At 37.5% G+C, this 17,915-nt stretch overlaps 1 protein-coding gene across 1 annotated transcript; it reads right to left on the reverse strand.

Annotated features, from left to right (window-relative positions):
• Window positions 1–13,781: 13,781 nt before the first annotated feature.
• tcf21 (transcription factor 21) lies at window positions 13,782–16,437 on the reverse strand. The gene is made up of 2 exons (XM_005800233.2): window positions 15,860–16,437; window positions 13,782–15,036 (listed from the first exon to the last, which is right to left on the reverse strand). The coding sequence occupies exons 1-2, from the start codon at window positions 16,295–16,297 to the stop codon at window positions 14,947–14,949; spliced, it is 528 nt and encodes a 175-aa protein (XP_005800290.1). The 5' UTR covers window positions 16,298–16,437; the 3' UTR covers window positions 13,782–14,946.
• Window positions 16,438–17,915: the final 1,478 nt, after the last annotated feature.

Below are 17,915 nucleotides of genomic sequence, written 5' to 3' on the forward strand. Positions count from 1 at the left end.
TGGGAGCTTGGGGCCACTGGGGAAGAAAGCTGATACTTGGCTCTCTCCGGAAGGGCATCAGAGTGTACCACAGTGGACAAATGGCATCCAGAGAGAAAGTACAGAAAGGGGAAGGATGTTGATGGTGAAGGCAAAGGGTGAGCAGTTGAGTAGTGTTATTTCTGAAACCAGCTCAATCCTGACATGCTCATGAGGGCCTAAACTATCTCCTTTACGTGTCTGTCAAAATCGCATGTCGAAATTGCTAAATGTATCGATTGGAAATCTGTCAGTGGTTGCTGAGTACAAATTTGCTGTTTTTCAGTACAGAAAGTTCCAATTGTCTTTAGCTGTCTCACATCAGTTTACGTTCTATGCTTGTATAAGATCTCTAAAGTATTTCAAATCAAGAGAACTTCAATGAGAGACTTCACTATTTTAATTATTTAAAGAAGTCAAAGGGAGGCCTTTTTGGGAGCAAAGCTGGCAAAACTGGCAGTGATTGACAGAGTTCTAACTGGCTCTAAGATTGGTGTCATTAAGTGAAGATAAGGCAGCACATTTACAAGGAATTATATGTTTCTCACAATTTTAAGAAAGCAACAAAGGCTACCTTACTAAAACACAAGCATTTCAGTACTAATGTTGGTATGGCCAGAAAAAGGTCATGCAGTTCAAAACTATTGCAGTTTACTTATGGCATTCCTTACAGTTGGTAAATCCCCAAAGAAAAAAATCTTAAAAGTTATTTTTCTTTTTACTATTTACTGACTTGTGCATGTAGTAAATCTTTAAGGTAAGCATAGGAGGTTGGGAGCAGGGTTAGGTCCTGAAAGCTAATAATTTGGTGAATGCATGAATCAGAAAACACCTGAGAATGGCAGTACTGGAACTAAAAAGGTACTTGCAACTTGATACGTTTCAACATGAACTGCAAGTTGGAACAGTTGTTTGCACTGCCGCCTTGCAGCAGAAAGGTACTGGGTTTGAATCTCAGCCTTTGTCTTTCTGCAAGGAGTTCACATGTATCTTCTCTGTGGTTTGCTCGGTGTGAACAACAGAGCGAACCACAGACTTCTTCTTATTTTTTTGACTTCTTCCTCCAGTCAGAAAAGATGCATATTATGTGAGCTGCTGTCCCAAATCAGACCTTAGGTATTAGTGCCTGTGTGCAGGGATGTGTTCTCCTGTGTGCCGCTGTGATGGGCTGGTGTCCTGCCGAGGGTGTTCCATATCTCCAGATCAATGACCACTTGAGATAGGCAGCTGCCATTCTGAAGCCCTGCACGGACAAGCAGATAAGGACAATTGAAGGATGGACACTTCAACTTTGCAAGTACACAAACAAAGACACATCAGCTGCAGATTGCTTTCTTTTTAGACACGATTGTGTTCTGGAGATTCACTTTAGGAAATTGCATTTGCTTTACCTCTGTGAAAATTCTGTTAAAGAGTCTGTTAAAAATGTCTTTTATGTTCCCTTCACCTTTGTATGAGACACACATAAAATTAAAGATTTGAATGGATAAAATGCCTGTCTCACACATAACCCTGCTCCTAGGAGCAGTGGATCTTTCACTGTTCATGACTTGGTAGCTCGCCTGACCTGTTGGTTTAAGTAATAGCAGGAATTGTGCCACTACATTCACCAGATAAATCTGTCGAAATACAGCTGTGCGTGAATTTGTGTGTTCTTGAACATATGAGACTGGGTGTATGTTGATGAATGATTTTTCCTGTGTCAAACCTGTTCACTGCTTTGCTTAATACTAAAAAAAGATGTTGAATTTATGGATTTTGCAGATTTAGATCCCTGGAAGCTGATTTTTTTCATTTTTTTCAATTTCATTTTCATATTACTGCTTTTCATCCATCTAGCAAAGTTTGATTTCAACCTGAACCTCCTTAATCCCTCTTCTTGGGAAACCTGCTTTGCTTGTTTTTCATCTCTTCCATATGCTTCCTATAACACACTAGTCCAATCTGGTTTGAAGAAACACCTCCTGCAAAATCAGACATTTATGCACGTACAACCAAAATAGTCCTCTCTTTCAACCAAGTAACCCCGCTAAAGAAACACATTTGGTTGTGTTCAGTAGGGTGGTCGTATCTGGAGCTAATTAAAAGGGGACCCTCTAAATTTCCTTCACACCCAGCATGAGGAAGACCTCAGATTAGGGGAATATTTTCCTTATTGCCAACTTTACTTTTTGCAGAATTCCAGCGGATAATAATGGAATCCATGTGTGCTGAGATGTGTTCCCATGTTGTTGTTGTTGAAGCCATTGGGGCAATAGCAGGTTGATAAATTATTTCTTTTTCTTCCTCTATTTGGGTTTGCACTACAACCCTTGGAATGTTGCTTAGTTTTATTAGAAGGTTGTGACTTGATTTTTTTTTTTTTTGTATGTCTCAATGCACATCACAGTGGAAAAAAGCTGACGAAGTGAGAGATTTTGGCTAATGTCAAGAAGCAACTTCAATTGGTAAAATGTCCATTCATAATGGCTTGTGTTCTCATATTCACTTTGCTAGTTCTTTTTTAAGCAGGTTCTGCTGACACATTAATGTTCTGCCACTTGGTCCATGTGCTCCAAGTACATGCACTTGCACAAACAAGCAGGGAAGATCACCTGGAGTTTTTTTTTTTTTTTTTTTTTAAACTTCAACAACAGTGGTTGCTTGTGTTCTGCCCCCCTAAGCAGTGACCCATCATCCTCCCTCTGGATTTCAGAGAACTTTAGATATGAATAGCTACTTGTTATACCAGGATGGTGCTTAGTTGTGACGGTTGTCTAGAGGTGTTAATTTAAGTGATAATAATGAAAAAAGCAACTTTTATTTTCTGCTCTCCTAGAATAACTACCTTATGATTGCTAAGGAGAACCATATAGTAGTCAGGCTTTGATTTGCTTCTTCCTAATAGCGATAGACCTGAATCCCCTAAAACTAACACATGGGTAATTCTTATACATACACAGACACACACAGAGCCACTCCTGCTGCAGAGTCGCCCACATGCTGCACGCACAGGTAATTGTGCCCACCTGGGAAAACATAATTTAGTCAGGCGCCCCTTCCTTCCACTAACACGCTCCTATACCCTGGGTTTGTGTGTGTGCATGAGTGCATATGTGTCTAAGCATGACCTCCTTTAGCTTTTTCTTGCTCTTTGATCCTAGAATGTATTTGGTTATCATAATTCCCTGAGCCCTAATCCAATCAATTACATTACGGGATTTCATAGAGCAGCAGTTCAAGATTTCTCTATGCATTCAACTGTTATTGTCAGATATTCAGCTGGTTAGTTAATTATTTTAGCTTATTTATAGTAAGGTGGATGGGTATAGCGAGACATGCAGCTTAGATGGTGAAAAATAATTGATGTTCCTCTGTCAGCTAAAGAACACTTAGATTTGTTCTGTTTGACAAAGCTGAAGACCGGGACAGACACTTTTGCTGTTTTTGAATTTCATTGTGATTGAAAAAAAATATTTACACATATTAGCCTTTATAAAAGTTCAAGTGGATTCAAATTACCTAAGTTGCATAGATTTTGAGTTTAGATATTTTTGGTGAGGACGCCATGGAGACGTCCTCTGAGGTGCATGAAGAAGTTTTCAACTTCTAAAGAATCTGGTTTCCTCTTTGTCTTTGCACAAATATGTCATTTTAAAAAAAATCCTTTTTAAATGTTCTGATCTGATCTGAATTGTAAGCCATGTATTGCATACATATTCATGTATTCCCCCAAAGTTATTTGGGGGAATTTTAGATTTCTCTTGTGTTGTCTAGCAAAAAAGGGTTTTCTACTAGTTAAGGAATGACAAAAAAGCCATAAGGCCAACTACAGGCACCTACTCTACTCCTTTTAATAATAATGATGTGATAGCAGCCATAATATGGACACACACATGCATGCACACTCACACACAACACAAGTGCAAGCATGCCAGTAAACATGGGTTGGTGATCTGGGCAGGCCCCAGCTATCTTTGGCATTTCCTCTGCTCTGCTTGTTGCTGTGCCACTCTGTCAGGTCAGCGATGCCATCTGATACAATTTGACACCAACACCAGCTGTCATCCAGCTTTTGCCATGCTAATATACAGTATCTGGCAATTTTTTGAGTGCAAGTTCAGCGGCTTTACATAATCTGAAGCAGCATGGGTGCCAAGTACTTACCTAACAGAAGCAAATGTCACAGCAGAGAAGATTTTTACACTAAAACCTGCTCACCCCTGGAATTCATTAGAAAAAAAATCTGAAGGAATTAATTTAGGCCTTGACTGTTAGCAGTCTGGTGAAGATGTAGCAGTTCGACCTAAACACGGTTATAATCCCATGTTGTTTTCTTTTAATGGAATCTTCTCGAATCACTTTCAAATGGGACACACCACAGAATAACAATTTTCTTGGAAAGACAACTTTGAATTAAAGCAACAAAACCATTGACGTAACTGCAACATTCTAAGAGAGTCTTTGATCAGTATGTTGTGCAGCTTTTCACTATTTTTGTATTTTTGAGCTCTTGACATAATCTTCAAGTTCAAGTTCAAAGCTGTAATTTTAAACTAAATGTAAATCATTCATGTTGAAATTTGTCCTTATTTCCTTCACAATAAAATAAGTCAAAATTTTAAATATGTTGCTCTGCCTGAGGATTTATGTTGCTATTGGGTTTTTTTTATATAATAACTTAGTGAAGTTATTATATTTTATTATTTTGTTTTGTTTTTATTTTTCTGTACAGCATTTTAGTCTAAATAACGTTAGATTGGAGTGAAATTGTGTTATTACACTTTCATATGTGCTTGTTAATGCTAAATAAATAAAGTAAAAAGCATTTTTGTCTCATAAGATCAAAATAATTCTGCTGTTGTTTGTTCTATTGTTGTAAAATATCATCTTTGTACGGAACTTTAAATCCTCATATGTCTGGCATTTTTGGCCCCTACCGTGCTGCCTAAAATACGCCACGCATTTCATCATAGGACCTCCTCTGCTGCCATCTACTGGCTAACGTTGACAATCAACTGCAAACAATTACCCTTAAATTCAGATCTTTAGGGCTAAAGTGTGAAAGCAGCAGATAATTGGTGGGAAAATGTCGTTTGTAAATTATTAGCCCAAGTATTTACACAGATTGTTTATTTTGATATTTCATTAACGTAGGTTACATTAAGCTGCAAGAAAAATTGATTTAGATTTTAGTAGAACTGAGTTCACCTTACTCTGTCATGTTTGTATACATATTGTATACTTATTTATATGTATACGAACATAACGGAAGGGAATGTTGTTAATAGCTTACCGACTTTTTGAAATAAAAAAGACCTGATAATTGCTGTTCTTTACAAAATTACATCATATTTATAGTTATTACACTATACACTTATTGTTCAAATAGCCAAATACAGTTTTTGAACCCTATCTTAACACAAGCCTTCCTCCCATACTGATGAGAGTAAATCAGCTAAGCAATATAAATACATTTTTTAATGTATTTCACAGGAAGACTGTTGTTTTTTGCCTAGCAATATATATATTGCGTCCAGAAGAGGGCGCTCTCTGGGTGGAGCATGCCTTTCTGTCCATAGAAAGAAACAGCATGAGTTGTAACAGTAAAGAAAAATCTCCAACTCTTTTCAGATGGCAGCAGTTGGAGTTGTGATTGTTCAGATTTAGATTTGAACAAGAGAAAAAAAAAAACATTAGTTAATGAATTCATGACGTCTTGCATGGTGTATGAGTGCCTTGCATAAGTATCTAAATCTCTCACATCATATATAATGATGTGACACCAACAAACTTCAACATATTTTGTTCTGATTCAATGAGATCAACCAATACAAAAAGTTGCATAACTGGGAAGTTAATGGGAAAGTTGTACAGTTTTCTTATTTTTCTTGTTTTTACACTTTTAACAATTTTATTCATTTTATCTCAATCTGATACACCAAAATAAAATCTGTTTTGAACATTTATCTTTAGCAGCAATGCAATTTGTAAATGAGTCTGCCTGTCTGTAATTTAATCTCGGTATGAACAGAACATTAGTGAACAAGCAGCAACATAAAGAGCAAGGAACAGATAGGTCAGTGATAAAGTTGTGGAGAAGTTGAAAGGAGGAGGCTATAAGAAAACCAATACAAGACTTTGATGTCTCAACAAGCACTATTCAATTCACTAAAATACTTATTGAAAAACCTTTTGACCTACATTAAAAATGCTGTTTATGAAATAAAATTAACATTGGTAATCATCCAGACCCAATGGAGCTAAATACAGGGTAATCGAAACCATGCTAGTGATATTAGAACCTTGACATTAAACGACAAGAGAGGGTCAATAAACATACAGCCGGGGCTGTAATGGATTGGCTTAGATCAAAGAATAGGGAGTTTATAGCATGACTGTAAATACTAAGCTCACAAATCAAATATGAATGATCAATAGCTACTTTGCAAACATTGTGCACAATTATTATTCTCAAGATATGTAAAATTGGTATAGACTGGCAGCTGTAACTGCAAAGAGAAGGGTCCCTTAAAGTTGTGGCAGTATGTCACACATGCCACACTTTTCAGATTTTACTTATAGAAATGTCATATTTCTTTGTTTTCATAAGTATGCGTCTTTTCTTAGCCCAAGAAAAAAAAGTCTAAAAGTTCAATATGAAAAATATGATAAGGCATCATTTGTGAACAGAATGATTAGTAGAATGCAAAACACATAGCTGAAGCACGCTAGCAACAGAACTACTGTGGAAATGCTGTCCACAATGGCAACTTGTTAAAAGTTAGTATTTTGAAAGGACAAGAACCAAAGAGATGTGAAACATGACGGGATCAGAAGGAAGAATATTGGATTTTTGTCCTCTCCTCGGTGAGAGTACTTTGTTCACATCCCAGTTTGGGCAGCAGTCCAACAAAACAATTAGCAAATATGGGAATCCCAGTCGTGCTCTTAAACAAACCCCTCCCTCCCGCCTCTCTTTCCCCTATTCTTTCTGGTTTTCTGCAGATGGCCCCAGCAGAGAGATGGCCAAGTTTATTTTCTCCACGGTGGTCCCTGTGTGGCGACGGCGAGGCCCCTGCCATGCAGCTCCTGATGTATTAGGTGAGGGTCCCTTAAGAGATGTCAGCAGGACTCTTTTATTGCTAAAGCACTCAATCTTATTTTTCCTGTTGGAGAGGACTTTGGTGGCGTCCTGTCTGAGAGGACAAGGTGAGGTAACAAGTGATTACAGTCTAAGAGGGACATCCATCCTACTGTAGATGGATGTAGAGTAAGCTATTAATGAGAAATTAAGAAAACATATATAACATAGCACATTAGCACATAATTAAAGCAAATATCTTCATAAAACAAACATTTAAAAAAACACTTTTCATGTAAATGTAATTTAAAGTGAACAATTAGAACAAAATCAGCCAATTTATACTTCTTCAATTTGTACTAAGTAAAGGCTTATTCAATGTTTTTATTAATAATAATAATAATAATAATAATAATAATAATCATATTCAAACAGATGTTTTGTAATTAATGGTATTGTCCAACATTGTTTCCTCACCACAAACACATTTAAACAATAACAAGAAATATACTGTATATATAAAATAAGGCCACATCTAAAATTTTGATGAGTTGGGACCAGAACATGTATATTAGTTTATTTTATGACAGCCAGAGCCCATGGCAAATAGCAGTGACGTCACTGTGCATGACAAAATCTAAGCTGTAGATTCGCAGAAAAAAATGTGATAAGTTTATTTTATTCCTATCTAGCAAGGATTCAGACCAGTCGTGATTGTCTTTTCTGCAGAATAGGAGGGAAGATCCGAGACGCGACGAATCGCTGTAAAACACTGTCTGGGATCAACTCTGCCAGATCTTTCTCTGCATTTGGCTTTATTAGAAAATACAAGGAAGGAGGTTGGGCCTTCTCACATAGTCACACAAAGAATTTGACCAATGACCTTTTTCTACAGGGTGTCCTAGAACCTTCTGTGGGCATGCCCTTAAAAGGGCATGGCTGACCACAACTAATCAGTTACAGATGGAAGCTGATACCACAGGAATGTGCAAAGTCTCTAGCCTCTAGGCAAACATCCTACAAATGGTTAATAGTGTTTCACAGAAGAGAAGAAGTCAAGTAACATCAAATAATAATATGAAAACATAACCTTTCAAATAAACTCACAAGTAAATGAACTTAGATAATTATTCTAACATTCCCTCCTGTTTTTCATATTATTACTTATAAAGTCTAACTCAGACATCAGAAATACATTTCTTGCTGGTACATTTCAATGCATGGTCACAACGTTAGACATCAGAGTTTCCCTCAGAGATGGAGGCAACAAGTCGATATTGATACATAACATTTCCAACAGTTTTGGCTATCATTGATTTTAAACATGGAATTATGCAGGCAGTAAAAATACAAAACAAGAAAAGAATAAGAAGAAGCATCATTAATTTCAACAGCAGATGCCACCATAGTCCAGATATGAGCCAAAAAAACTTCTCCATATGAGGGAACTGCAACATGGCCTGTTGCAGGTATTTCAAACAGACATTGTCATCAAAATGAGTTTCATTAGCATCAGAAATATAAGTACAACATTCTCTAGTGTCATCTTCATCAGTGTCAGCATAATCAAACAATGGCTTAACTTAAAAAAAAGTTTTGCTCTGTTATTTTCCATCAGGGGAATTATTTTAATCTTTTATCAAAGAACGCAGACTTTGAATGAGACCACATCCGCAGGGCACCAGGAAACCAAACTGAAACGACAAAACAGAGATCAGATTTGTCCAAGGGCATCATTCATTTGTGTATTCATCACAAACATCTTCAATTCACTGTGTCTTCGAGTGAATCCTCCAACGCTCGTGGCTCTGTGGCTGTTATCTTCGAAATAAGTGTGAAACCGCTTCTCCAAGCAGCCCCACCCCGCCTCGCATGACAACAGCTTGTTTTTACAGAGTCCAGAGTCCTACCTGGAGCTCGGAACTCCAGGGCAGTCCGTGTGCAAAACCATGAGCAACTCATCACGTGAAGCCTTATCTCCTACTTTGTCCAGTTCTGCTCATTAAATGGTGGATGTGATCCATTCAATCTACGTTTCTATTATTATATACTACACTTCCAACAGATGGAAAACACCAAAATCCTGTAATCACTTGCTTCAAAAGACATGTGTCCAAAGTAACGTTTTGCCAGAATGTTCAACAAATGCAGATCTTCATTTGAAACTAATCTTGTAATATAAGACTGAACAAAACAAAACAATAACAAAAGCTTAAAGATGTACTGTAGTTGTATAGCTTACATTTATCATCATAACTATGAATATCAGTGTAAATTAAACAGTCCAGTTTAAATTACTTTTATAGAACAAACTAGATCTTACTGGTTGTTTGTCTAAAACATTCTACATGCTTTCCTTAAACAAAGATTCAAAAGAGTTAGACCTGGAGAAATTATAATGTCAATGTATAACTTAACAAATCCAGACATTTTCAAAATACACCAATTTTTCTCCAGGCCTTTTACTGGTAGTAGAATTTAAAGTTTTATTCAAAGTCATTTTAAATGGATGTAAATCAAAAAATCAAGTTTAGAAAAATCATTATAATCCCACATCTCAGACCCACCTGAGGACTTTTCCTGATTAGTGATAACTTAATCAATAACAGATTCTTCAAAACATTTCTTAAAACATTCTTAATCCATTAAATTAATGCTCTGAAAATGGCTAACACAATAATATTTTAATTTCTATAATTATTTTCCCAAGTTAATTAACCAAAATATGCTTCATTATCACTATAAATTTGTCTATTGGTTTCAACATACTTTAGCCCATTGTCAGAACATTTTTTAATGGAGAACAACTCAAATCCATTTAAAATGAGCACATATTTCACCAGACAATATCTTTCCTTTCACTTTTGTGTTTAGTACAGATCAGACATGTTCTTCAAAAATTTGTTTAAGTAATATAAGTGTTTCAGTAATCTAATTAAGTAATATAAAAATAAACCCATAACATATTCTCCCCCTTGTGATGCATTATCTGCTAATGCAGCACAACTACCACTACTTCAAATAAAAATGTTGATGAAACAGGGTTATCATGTTAGCTGAGAAATCCCACCGATATGCAATGCTGCCTTTGTCTAAAAGGTAAATTTTTCAACAACAGAACAATTTATTTTAGCATGGTTTAAATCTTCAAGATTACCCTATTTTCCCAAAACACTTCACATTACAGTTTTAAAGCTCATTATTTCATTTTACTCTTATGATTTTCAAATAATTCATTTTACAAACTTCTCAAGAATTTACACTCATGTGTGATAAAGCATGTTTACCAATTAAGACTCTGTGAAGGTTTTGCATAAACCAGCCAGAGAGACGTTGAAGAAAATTCAAAATATAGTCTTAATTTATTAACAAAGAAAATCCAAAACTGATAAATTGGGCCCAAACTGAGGTCAACATAACAAGGTACAACTCAGGTGGTAACAGAACAAACTCGAGCACAAACTGACCTAACAAACAAGACATGAGGGGAACTTAAATAGTGGCTGATCAGACCATTAACACACACTAGGGTGTAATTAAACACATAAAAACCTAACAAATACTGGTCAGAATATTACTAAATCTACAAATGAAAGAAATTAAACTAAAGACCAAATTTCCCCCTCCCCTGGTGAACAAATGGAATGGCCCGCTAAGGAAGTTTGACACCCATATATGGACACCAATCAGCTGGAGCTCATCTGTATGATTTTCAGCAACAGGTCCAGAGGAAACTGGCAACTCAAAAGAAAGAAATTAATTTGTTATATTTAACAAAATATACAAAGAACTGACACATAAAGTTAACTAAATGGGTGCACAACAAATAGCCAACTAAAGAGTCAGACAATTTTAAAGATAAAAATCTAAACTACTCACTAATCAATATATAAAATAATATGAAGGGAAAACAGAAAACCATTACCAAGAGTGTCTGTGTGTGACAGTCAAGACAGCTGTCACAGACTCAGTGTTTTGATGCTAAAAACTTACATTTAACATTTTCCACATTATTTAATTGCTCACTATGTATTTGCTTGCCTTACTGCTGCTTGTTCTATAGCTGAGCTGCTGTGAGCAGGGGTTGCTTTGTACTTAAAAAAAAACATATACTAGTGGTTTGTAAAGAGGCTTCACATGTTGGTTAGTTGAATCTAGTGGAGGTAGAAGTTACAGCCCAGCTCTGTGGCCCCCCTGCGGAGCTGCTGCAAGGGGGGGGGGTCTACAAGTCCCCTGATCTACATTATTCTCTACAAAAGTTCCACCAGATCCTCTTTCATTAACCCATAAGTTATTTCTAACTTAATATTATCCTTCAACAACAAATTTGTCAATTTTAGCAAACTTTTCTATATTTAATCAATTTCTATTTAACAAGAGAGTGACTTCTAATTTATTCTGTCTTAATTATCAGTAAGTCCTGTAGATTTAATGATATTTATCTATCTTAAAGTTTTGGTCAGTTTTAAAAAGACTGATTGTGAAACTATCTAAAATCGGTTGCATGCTACAGTTAGTTGTTATCTGAGCAATTCCTCTTAGAGTTAGAGCCTGTTTCTCTAAAGATCTTTTCTGTTTTTTCTTTATCCTCAACTCATTTAAAGAGGTCCTATTGTAACTCATTGTATTTTATTCTATTTTTCTGCTACCTTCTCAGCCTAGAAGGAATAATTAACATTTTTATCTAAAATTTTAGTTTTCAATTCTATATAAATTTTTTATTTTATTTATTTCTCTACCTAATCATTTATGTATTTATCTATTAATTTGCCAATACATCATTTCTACAATCCTCTGTGACCTAATTTTCTTGGCTTATTCTTTCTTTCTTTCTTTCTTTATTTATTTAACCATAGAACCCATAATTTATTTTCAATTTGTTCAGATGATTTATTTTATCAGGATTCTATCTTTCAATAACCTTCCAATCTTTACACTGCAGGTCACATTTACTGCTGTTATTGCCTAATTTTAATAATTTAGTCCAATTTAACACATAGGATGTTTGTAAAAACTGGAAATTTTGCACGACGAGACAGCACTAAAAAAAATACTCTGTAGGGTAATTTCTACTTCAACTTGGTATCCCAAGTGAGAAATTCTTGCCTATTGCATCCACTTACAGAGGTGCTGTTTACATTCTCGTTGTATTTATATGACATAAAATACAAAGTGGTATTTTATCTCCAATCACACAATCTTTCACACCAACATGAATTGCAACACAATACAAAACACAAAGCACAGTACAAAAAAAACACAAAACACAACACATCTGGCCAGGTATGTAGTCCGTCAAAGTTTCAGTCAGTCATTATTTTATCAAAGTTTTACTGTAATTTATATCAAATTTTACTGAAGCTTCAGGAATTTTCCAATGTTTTATTAACATTTTTCATGTTTTAATTTAATTAATTTTTAAACTCTCGTCTTCAGGAACCTGTTTTAAAAACCCGTGCACATTTAAAAAGAGACATCTCAAACTTATGTTAGAATCTAACAACAACCAATAACTTCCCGTTTTCTGGTACCAGTTTTTTACTTAACCCTTATTTTAAAACCAAAACACCACGTTTCTTCTTTACTTTCAACATGCCATCTGCACCGTACTTCTTTTTCCATTTAGTCAGGTACATTAAGTTTCCTGGCTCCATCTGACACATTAACTTCTCATCCCCTTTAAGACTTTTCTCCTTCCCGTGTGAAAAACCCATTTTTTACAGTGTTTTCGTCCCGTTCTTTATGACACCTAGGGTGGCCGCTATAGAACGGGGGATTGGAAGTGGGGTGGTGGTTAAATTCTTGTTGTGGCAATCCTCACTTCGACTCAACTCAATAAATGATTTGAGTGGAGGATTCTTGCTACTCAACCCCAACAAGGCCCACCACTTGCTTTCCCACCGTTTTTTTCAAAGGTTTCACAGTTTTCTTTCCCTTCGTGTGTGTGTTTTATACTTTCCCTTCTTTATTTTCAAACGGGGGACTGAAAACCACCCGGATACCACATTATTTACTTACTTGGCTGATTCCTGCTCTGTCTCGGTTCTGAGTCCCGTCAATCCGCCGTTGGCCGAAAGAGATTGACCTAAGACACTGGCCCAGCGAGGAATTTACCCCCCGGGACTTTCAGGTTAAAGAACCTGACTGCCGGCAGTTTTCAGCGCGTCTTTTCTCTGTCCGTCAGCGGCGGGTATGTTGGGAATGCCGGACGAGCCTCCAAAAATGATAAGTTTATTTTATTCCTATCTAGCAAGGATTCAGACCAGTCGTGATTGTCTTTTCTGCAGAATAGGAGGGAAGATCCGAGACGCGACGAATCGCTGTAAAACACTGTCTGGGATCAACTCTGCCAGATCTTTCTCTGCATTTGGCTTTATTAGAAAATACAAGGAAGGAGGTTGGGCCTTCTCACATAGTCACACAAAGAATTTGACCAATGACCTTTTTCTACAGGGTGTCCTAGAACCTTCTGTGGGCATGCCCTTAAAAGGGCATGGCTGACCACAACTAATCAGTTACAGATGGAAGCTGATACCACAGGAATGTGCAAAGTCTCTAGCCTCTAGGCAAACATCCTACAAATGGTTAATAGTGTTTCACAGAAGAGAAGAAGTCAAGTAACATCAAATAATAATATGAAAACATAACCTTTCAAATAAACTCACAAGTAAATGAACTTAGATAATTATTCTAACAAAATGTGTCAAAAACACACACACACAAAAAAATTGAAAAAGCATTGTAAAACTTACACTTGTTTTCTTTCTTTTTCAGAATGCACGCAACGAAGATCATTTTGATCCATTTCTGTTCTCTAGTCAAGTTAAAGTGTTTGTTGTTTTAATTTAGGCAGATAATAGCTGCAGGGTATTTTCTGTTGGAAGAGACACCAGAAAATTAGGATAAAAGTGAAGGAATTTCTATGAAACAAACAAAAAAAACAACGAGATGTATGCAAACACTTTTTCTTTGGGATCCTTCTGTGAGAAAAAAAAGGAGAGAGGGAGAGCGAGAGGCGGTGTGTGCATAAATAACTGTCGGCATGATGTAAACACTGCGGTCATAACCCGGGCAAATTAAAACAACTGGCCTGGGCGGGTTAAACTGGGGATAGGTTCCCCTCTGCTTTGAAGGGCCACACATTTTTATTGACTGAACCAAGGAGGAACCAATCAAGCCTTTGCCTAAACAAATATAATCCCTTGGCCAATTAAATCCAATTAGCGACTACTGAATGCATTAAAGATATGAAATAGCCCAAGCAGAACAGATTTACCAGAATGAGCCGCAGGTCCATTTCGGGACTTGGACTCATCTCTGAAAGCACGAGCGGTTTGTTTATGCAATGGTATCCACGTCCACCGTTATCTTTCAGAAACAACAGAGAGGGCCTTATCAGGAACCACGCTTTGTCGGTGCTCAGGTTCTGCTATTCTGAAGGAGAACACTGATAAGAAAGGTGAGCAGGTCAGAGAACTGGCCCACACAGCGACATTAAAAAGGAAATAATAATAACATCCAACACACATGGTTAGAGGTGGAGAAAATATTTTATATACATGCAATCTGTACAGAAATTTAAGACAGGAAGAAAAAAACACCTGCAGATTATAACAAAGTACAAAAAAAGTATAAAAAGGTTATCTTTGAGCCAGCAAAGATAGCAGGTGACGGAATCTACTTAAATAAATTGATCTTTTCAAATACGGGAACGTCGAGAGAGAGGATGCGCTCCCTCTGTTATTCCCACTCACAGCCTGCGGAGATGAGACTGTATTTTAGTCAAACTTAGATGTTTTTCTGTCTTTTGAAAGAGAGACAGCGAGAGAGAGAGAGAGAAAAAAAGCTTCTCCCACTTCATCGCATCAGGACGCGGTCGTTCCGCACAACCGAGTCCCGTTCAGCATCTCCTTCAGGTCAGTCTCCGGTTTCCCTGCGACCATGAAGGGCCACGTCTGCGGGAGGGAAACAGAGTTAATTTGAACACCAGTTATTAAAGAAATCCAAGTCAAACAGAAATTCTAGTAAGAGCGTGAATCGTGGCTTTCGGCCTTCGTGACTAAAATAAATAAACAATACAGAAGCAAACTCGTGTCATTGTGGTTTGGTTTTATTCTCAAATTAACTTTAATTCTTGACATCTTTTGTGGATTTTCTTTAGTTTAAGTCGTTGTTTGGCATTTTAATTATATTAAAGCAACATCAATTCACTCTTAAAAAATAACTCTTCTGCCTACAGCAAACCGTTGCATCAATATCAAAGTCTTTCTGTTCTCTAAATATATTTGAACTTCAGATGTAATATACAGTTTGACTTAGAACTGGTCATAAAAAGAGGCTTTCTTCCTCCGTTATGCACCTGCCCTGCAACGCCATCACCTACTCCATCCATAAGGCTTTAGATGGGCCTTTGGAGGCCCTATAAAAAATTGTTGACATGCAAATTTAAAGCCACCACAAATAGGTAACAGCGGGACAATTTCATCCTTTATAGTATCATATACATTTCAAAACTATTTATCTAAAATCACGCCTGGTATTTATCCTTGTGTCATTTTAAGCTTTATCCTATTTTTAAATCCGTCGCTCACTCCTGGCTCCACCTCTCTATCTGACAGCAGCACAATACGGCACTTTTTTCGAAAATGGAGGCGCCAATTATAACAATAAAAATACATTATTTTCTGAAACCTGCGGCCTTGCATGTTTTCCTCAACTCTCTCCTGCAGTGGATAGCATAACCTGCGTTGTGAATAAACCCTCAGGTTGGAGTCTCACCAGGTTAACTGGGTGCGTATATCCGTTTTCATACTTGTCGTTAGCCAGAATCTGCCGGAGATGCGCGATGTAGCTGGACGCCAGGCGCAGCGTGTCCAGCTTGGAGAGCTTGGTGTCCGGCGGGACCCACGGCAAGGAGGTCTTCAGTCGCGAGAACGCCTTGGACAGCACGCGCATCCTGGCTCTCTCGCGCGCGTTGGCTGCGTTCCTCTGCACCTGTTTGCCCTCCTGCTGCGCCACACCCTTGGGCGCACTTTTGCGTGACGAGCTCTTGCGCTTCTTGCCAGACGCCTCTCTCCTCCTGCCCTCGGTGACGAAGCTGCCCTCGCAGTTGGAGCTCTCCTCCGTGCTCTCATTGGAGTCCTTACCGGAGGAGCCGAACTTGAGAATGCCGTCCAAGAGCTCGTCGTCGACGTCGCTGAGAGATCCGGTGGACATGGTGATGCTGGGACAGGACGGGAGCGGGCTCAAATCATGGGAACGACAGAGTTGATTCTTGACAGAACCGAACGGGGTGCACAAACACACTCCTGGGAGTTCATGTACAAACTAAGTGAGCGTGAAAGAAACAGAAAAAAAAGAACACTTTTTTATCTCTATGAGCTGAGAGGGCGTTACCTCATGCTGGGAGGAGACTGATCTGAGTCGGTTCCCTAAAGTTTCCAGGACCCTGATGGACCCTGGATGAGTCACTGGGAACAAGATAAAGCGTCAGATATTGAATTGATTGAGCAAAATGAACTTTAAACAGCCTCATTTGAAATTGATTTAACTGAGACGAAGAAAAATATATCAAGCAGACACAAAATGAAGTTGTGTCCTAATGTAGCCTGTTGTTCAAATTGTAGTTTGAGACCACTTGCATACTATGTAATATACAGTATGCACTTTAAATTTCCATATAACATTATCTCTAATCTGTTTGCTAACAAATCTCTGAGGCCTCTATAGGGCAGCGGCATTTACAAAGTAAGGTTAATTCTGTTTTAAAAGATGGGGATTTCTGAAGGTATAGTTGTATCCACTGGTTTTTATTTTAGGGTATCACAGTAAAGGAGGTCAGGCACATATTCATCCTCCACTTTTCAGGGTTTAATTTCTAAGAATTATTTATCTAAATAATTTTTTATCATTTCCCAGTTCACAGTGATGCACTACTTTGTGTTAAGGTCCAATTTAAATAATACATTAGTGCTACAAAATAAAAAAAAATGAAAAAAGAAAAAATGAATAGTTTTGAAATGTGATGCATAACATTACATTTCTAGCTCCTGTATACAATATTGCTATTGTAGGTAAGAATCTGCATTTTTGTCGTTCTGCTCTGTTTCTGCAGAGCTTTCTGCACTTCCTGGCTCTTAAGTGCAAGGACAGGGGGTGTCACTTCTCAAATGGCGAACTGGCGCCTTGGTCCCCTCTGATGTAATGGATACCTAGCACCCACAATCCTCTGTTTGGCCTTCCACATCATTCCACACTGATGCTCTTTGCACCAGCCCACTCAGGGCCACGTCCAAACAACTGGAGCGCTCTGGAGCTGCATGAGAGGAAATCCTGAAGGCCTGTGATAATCCTTTACTTCTTATGCACTTCCGCTTTACTTTTCTTTTTTTTTTTTTGCATTATTCCTCAATGCAGCCTAAGATGTTGATTATATTTCTAACACGAGTGCGCGTTTGCCCAAGTATGTGTGAACGCAATGTCTTTGCATGCACAGTTTAAGCATGCAGGGTTAAAAAGTGTGTCTCCAGAGAGCTGACCTTTAGTTATTTTGTTTTTGGTGTCTCAGCCCATCTAAACAGGCATTACCTTGTTAATCAGTCAGAAATAAACGATAAAGCTACCTTTTGTTGATTCCTTTGCTTTAAGCTTTAAATACATTATCATAAATAAGAGAAATGGACATTAGCAATACTTAATTGACTCGCTGGGAAATGTACATTTGCAATGATAACAACAAAAATAGATTAGGATGGTGCCAAACTAAGCAGAAAGCAGGGGATAGATAAGTGAAGGGATAAAGAGAGAAAAGAGGCCATAGACGGGGATTAATCTT

Source organism: Xiphophorus maculatus, chromosome 15, assembly GCF_002775205.1.
Source record: "Xiphophorus maculatus strain JP 163 A chromosome 15, X_maculatus-5.0-male, whole genome shotgun sequence".
Classification (NCBI taxonomy): domain Eukaryota; kingdom Metazoa; phylum Chordata; class Actinopteri; order Cyprinodontiformes; family Poeciliidae; genus Xiphophorus; species Xiphophorus maculatus.

What these genes read in the sequence shown, in the direction of transcription:
- tcf21 (XM_005800233.2), bottom strand. Translation starts at nt 16,297, where the DNA reads ATGTCCACCGGATCTCTCAGCGACGTCGACGACGAGCTCTTGGACGGC. An exon ending in ATACGCACCCAGTTAACCTG is followed by an intron (nt 15,037 to 15,859) that starts GTGAGACTCCAA and finishes TCCCTCCCGCAG; the next exon opens with ACGTGGCCCTTCATGGTCGC.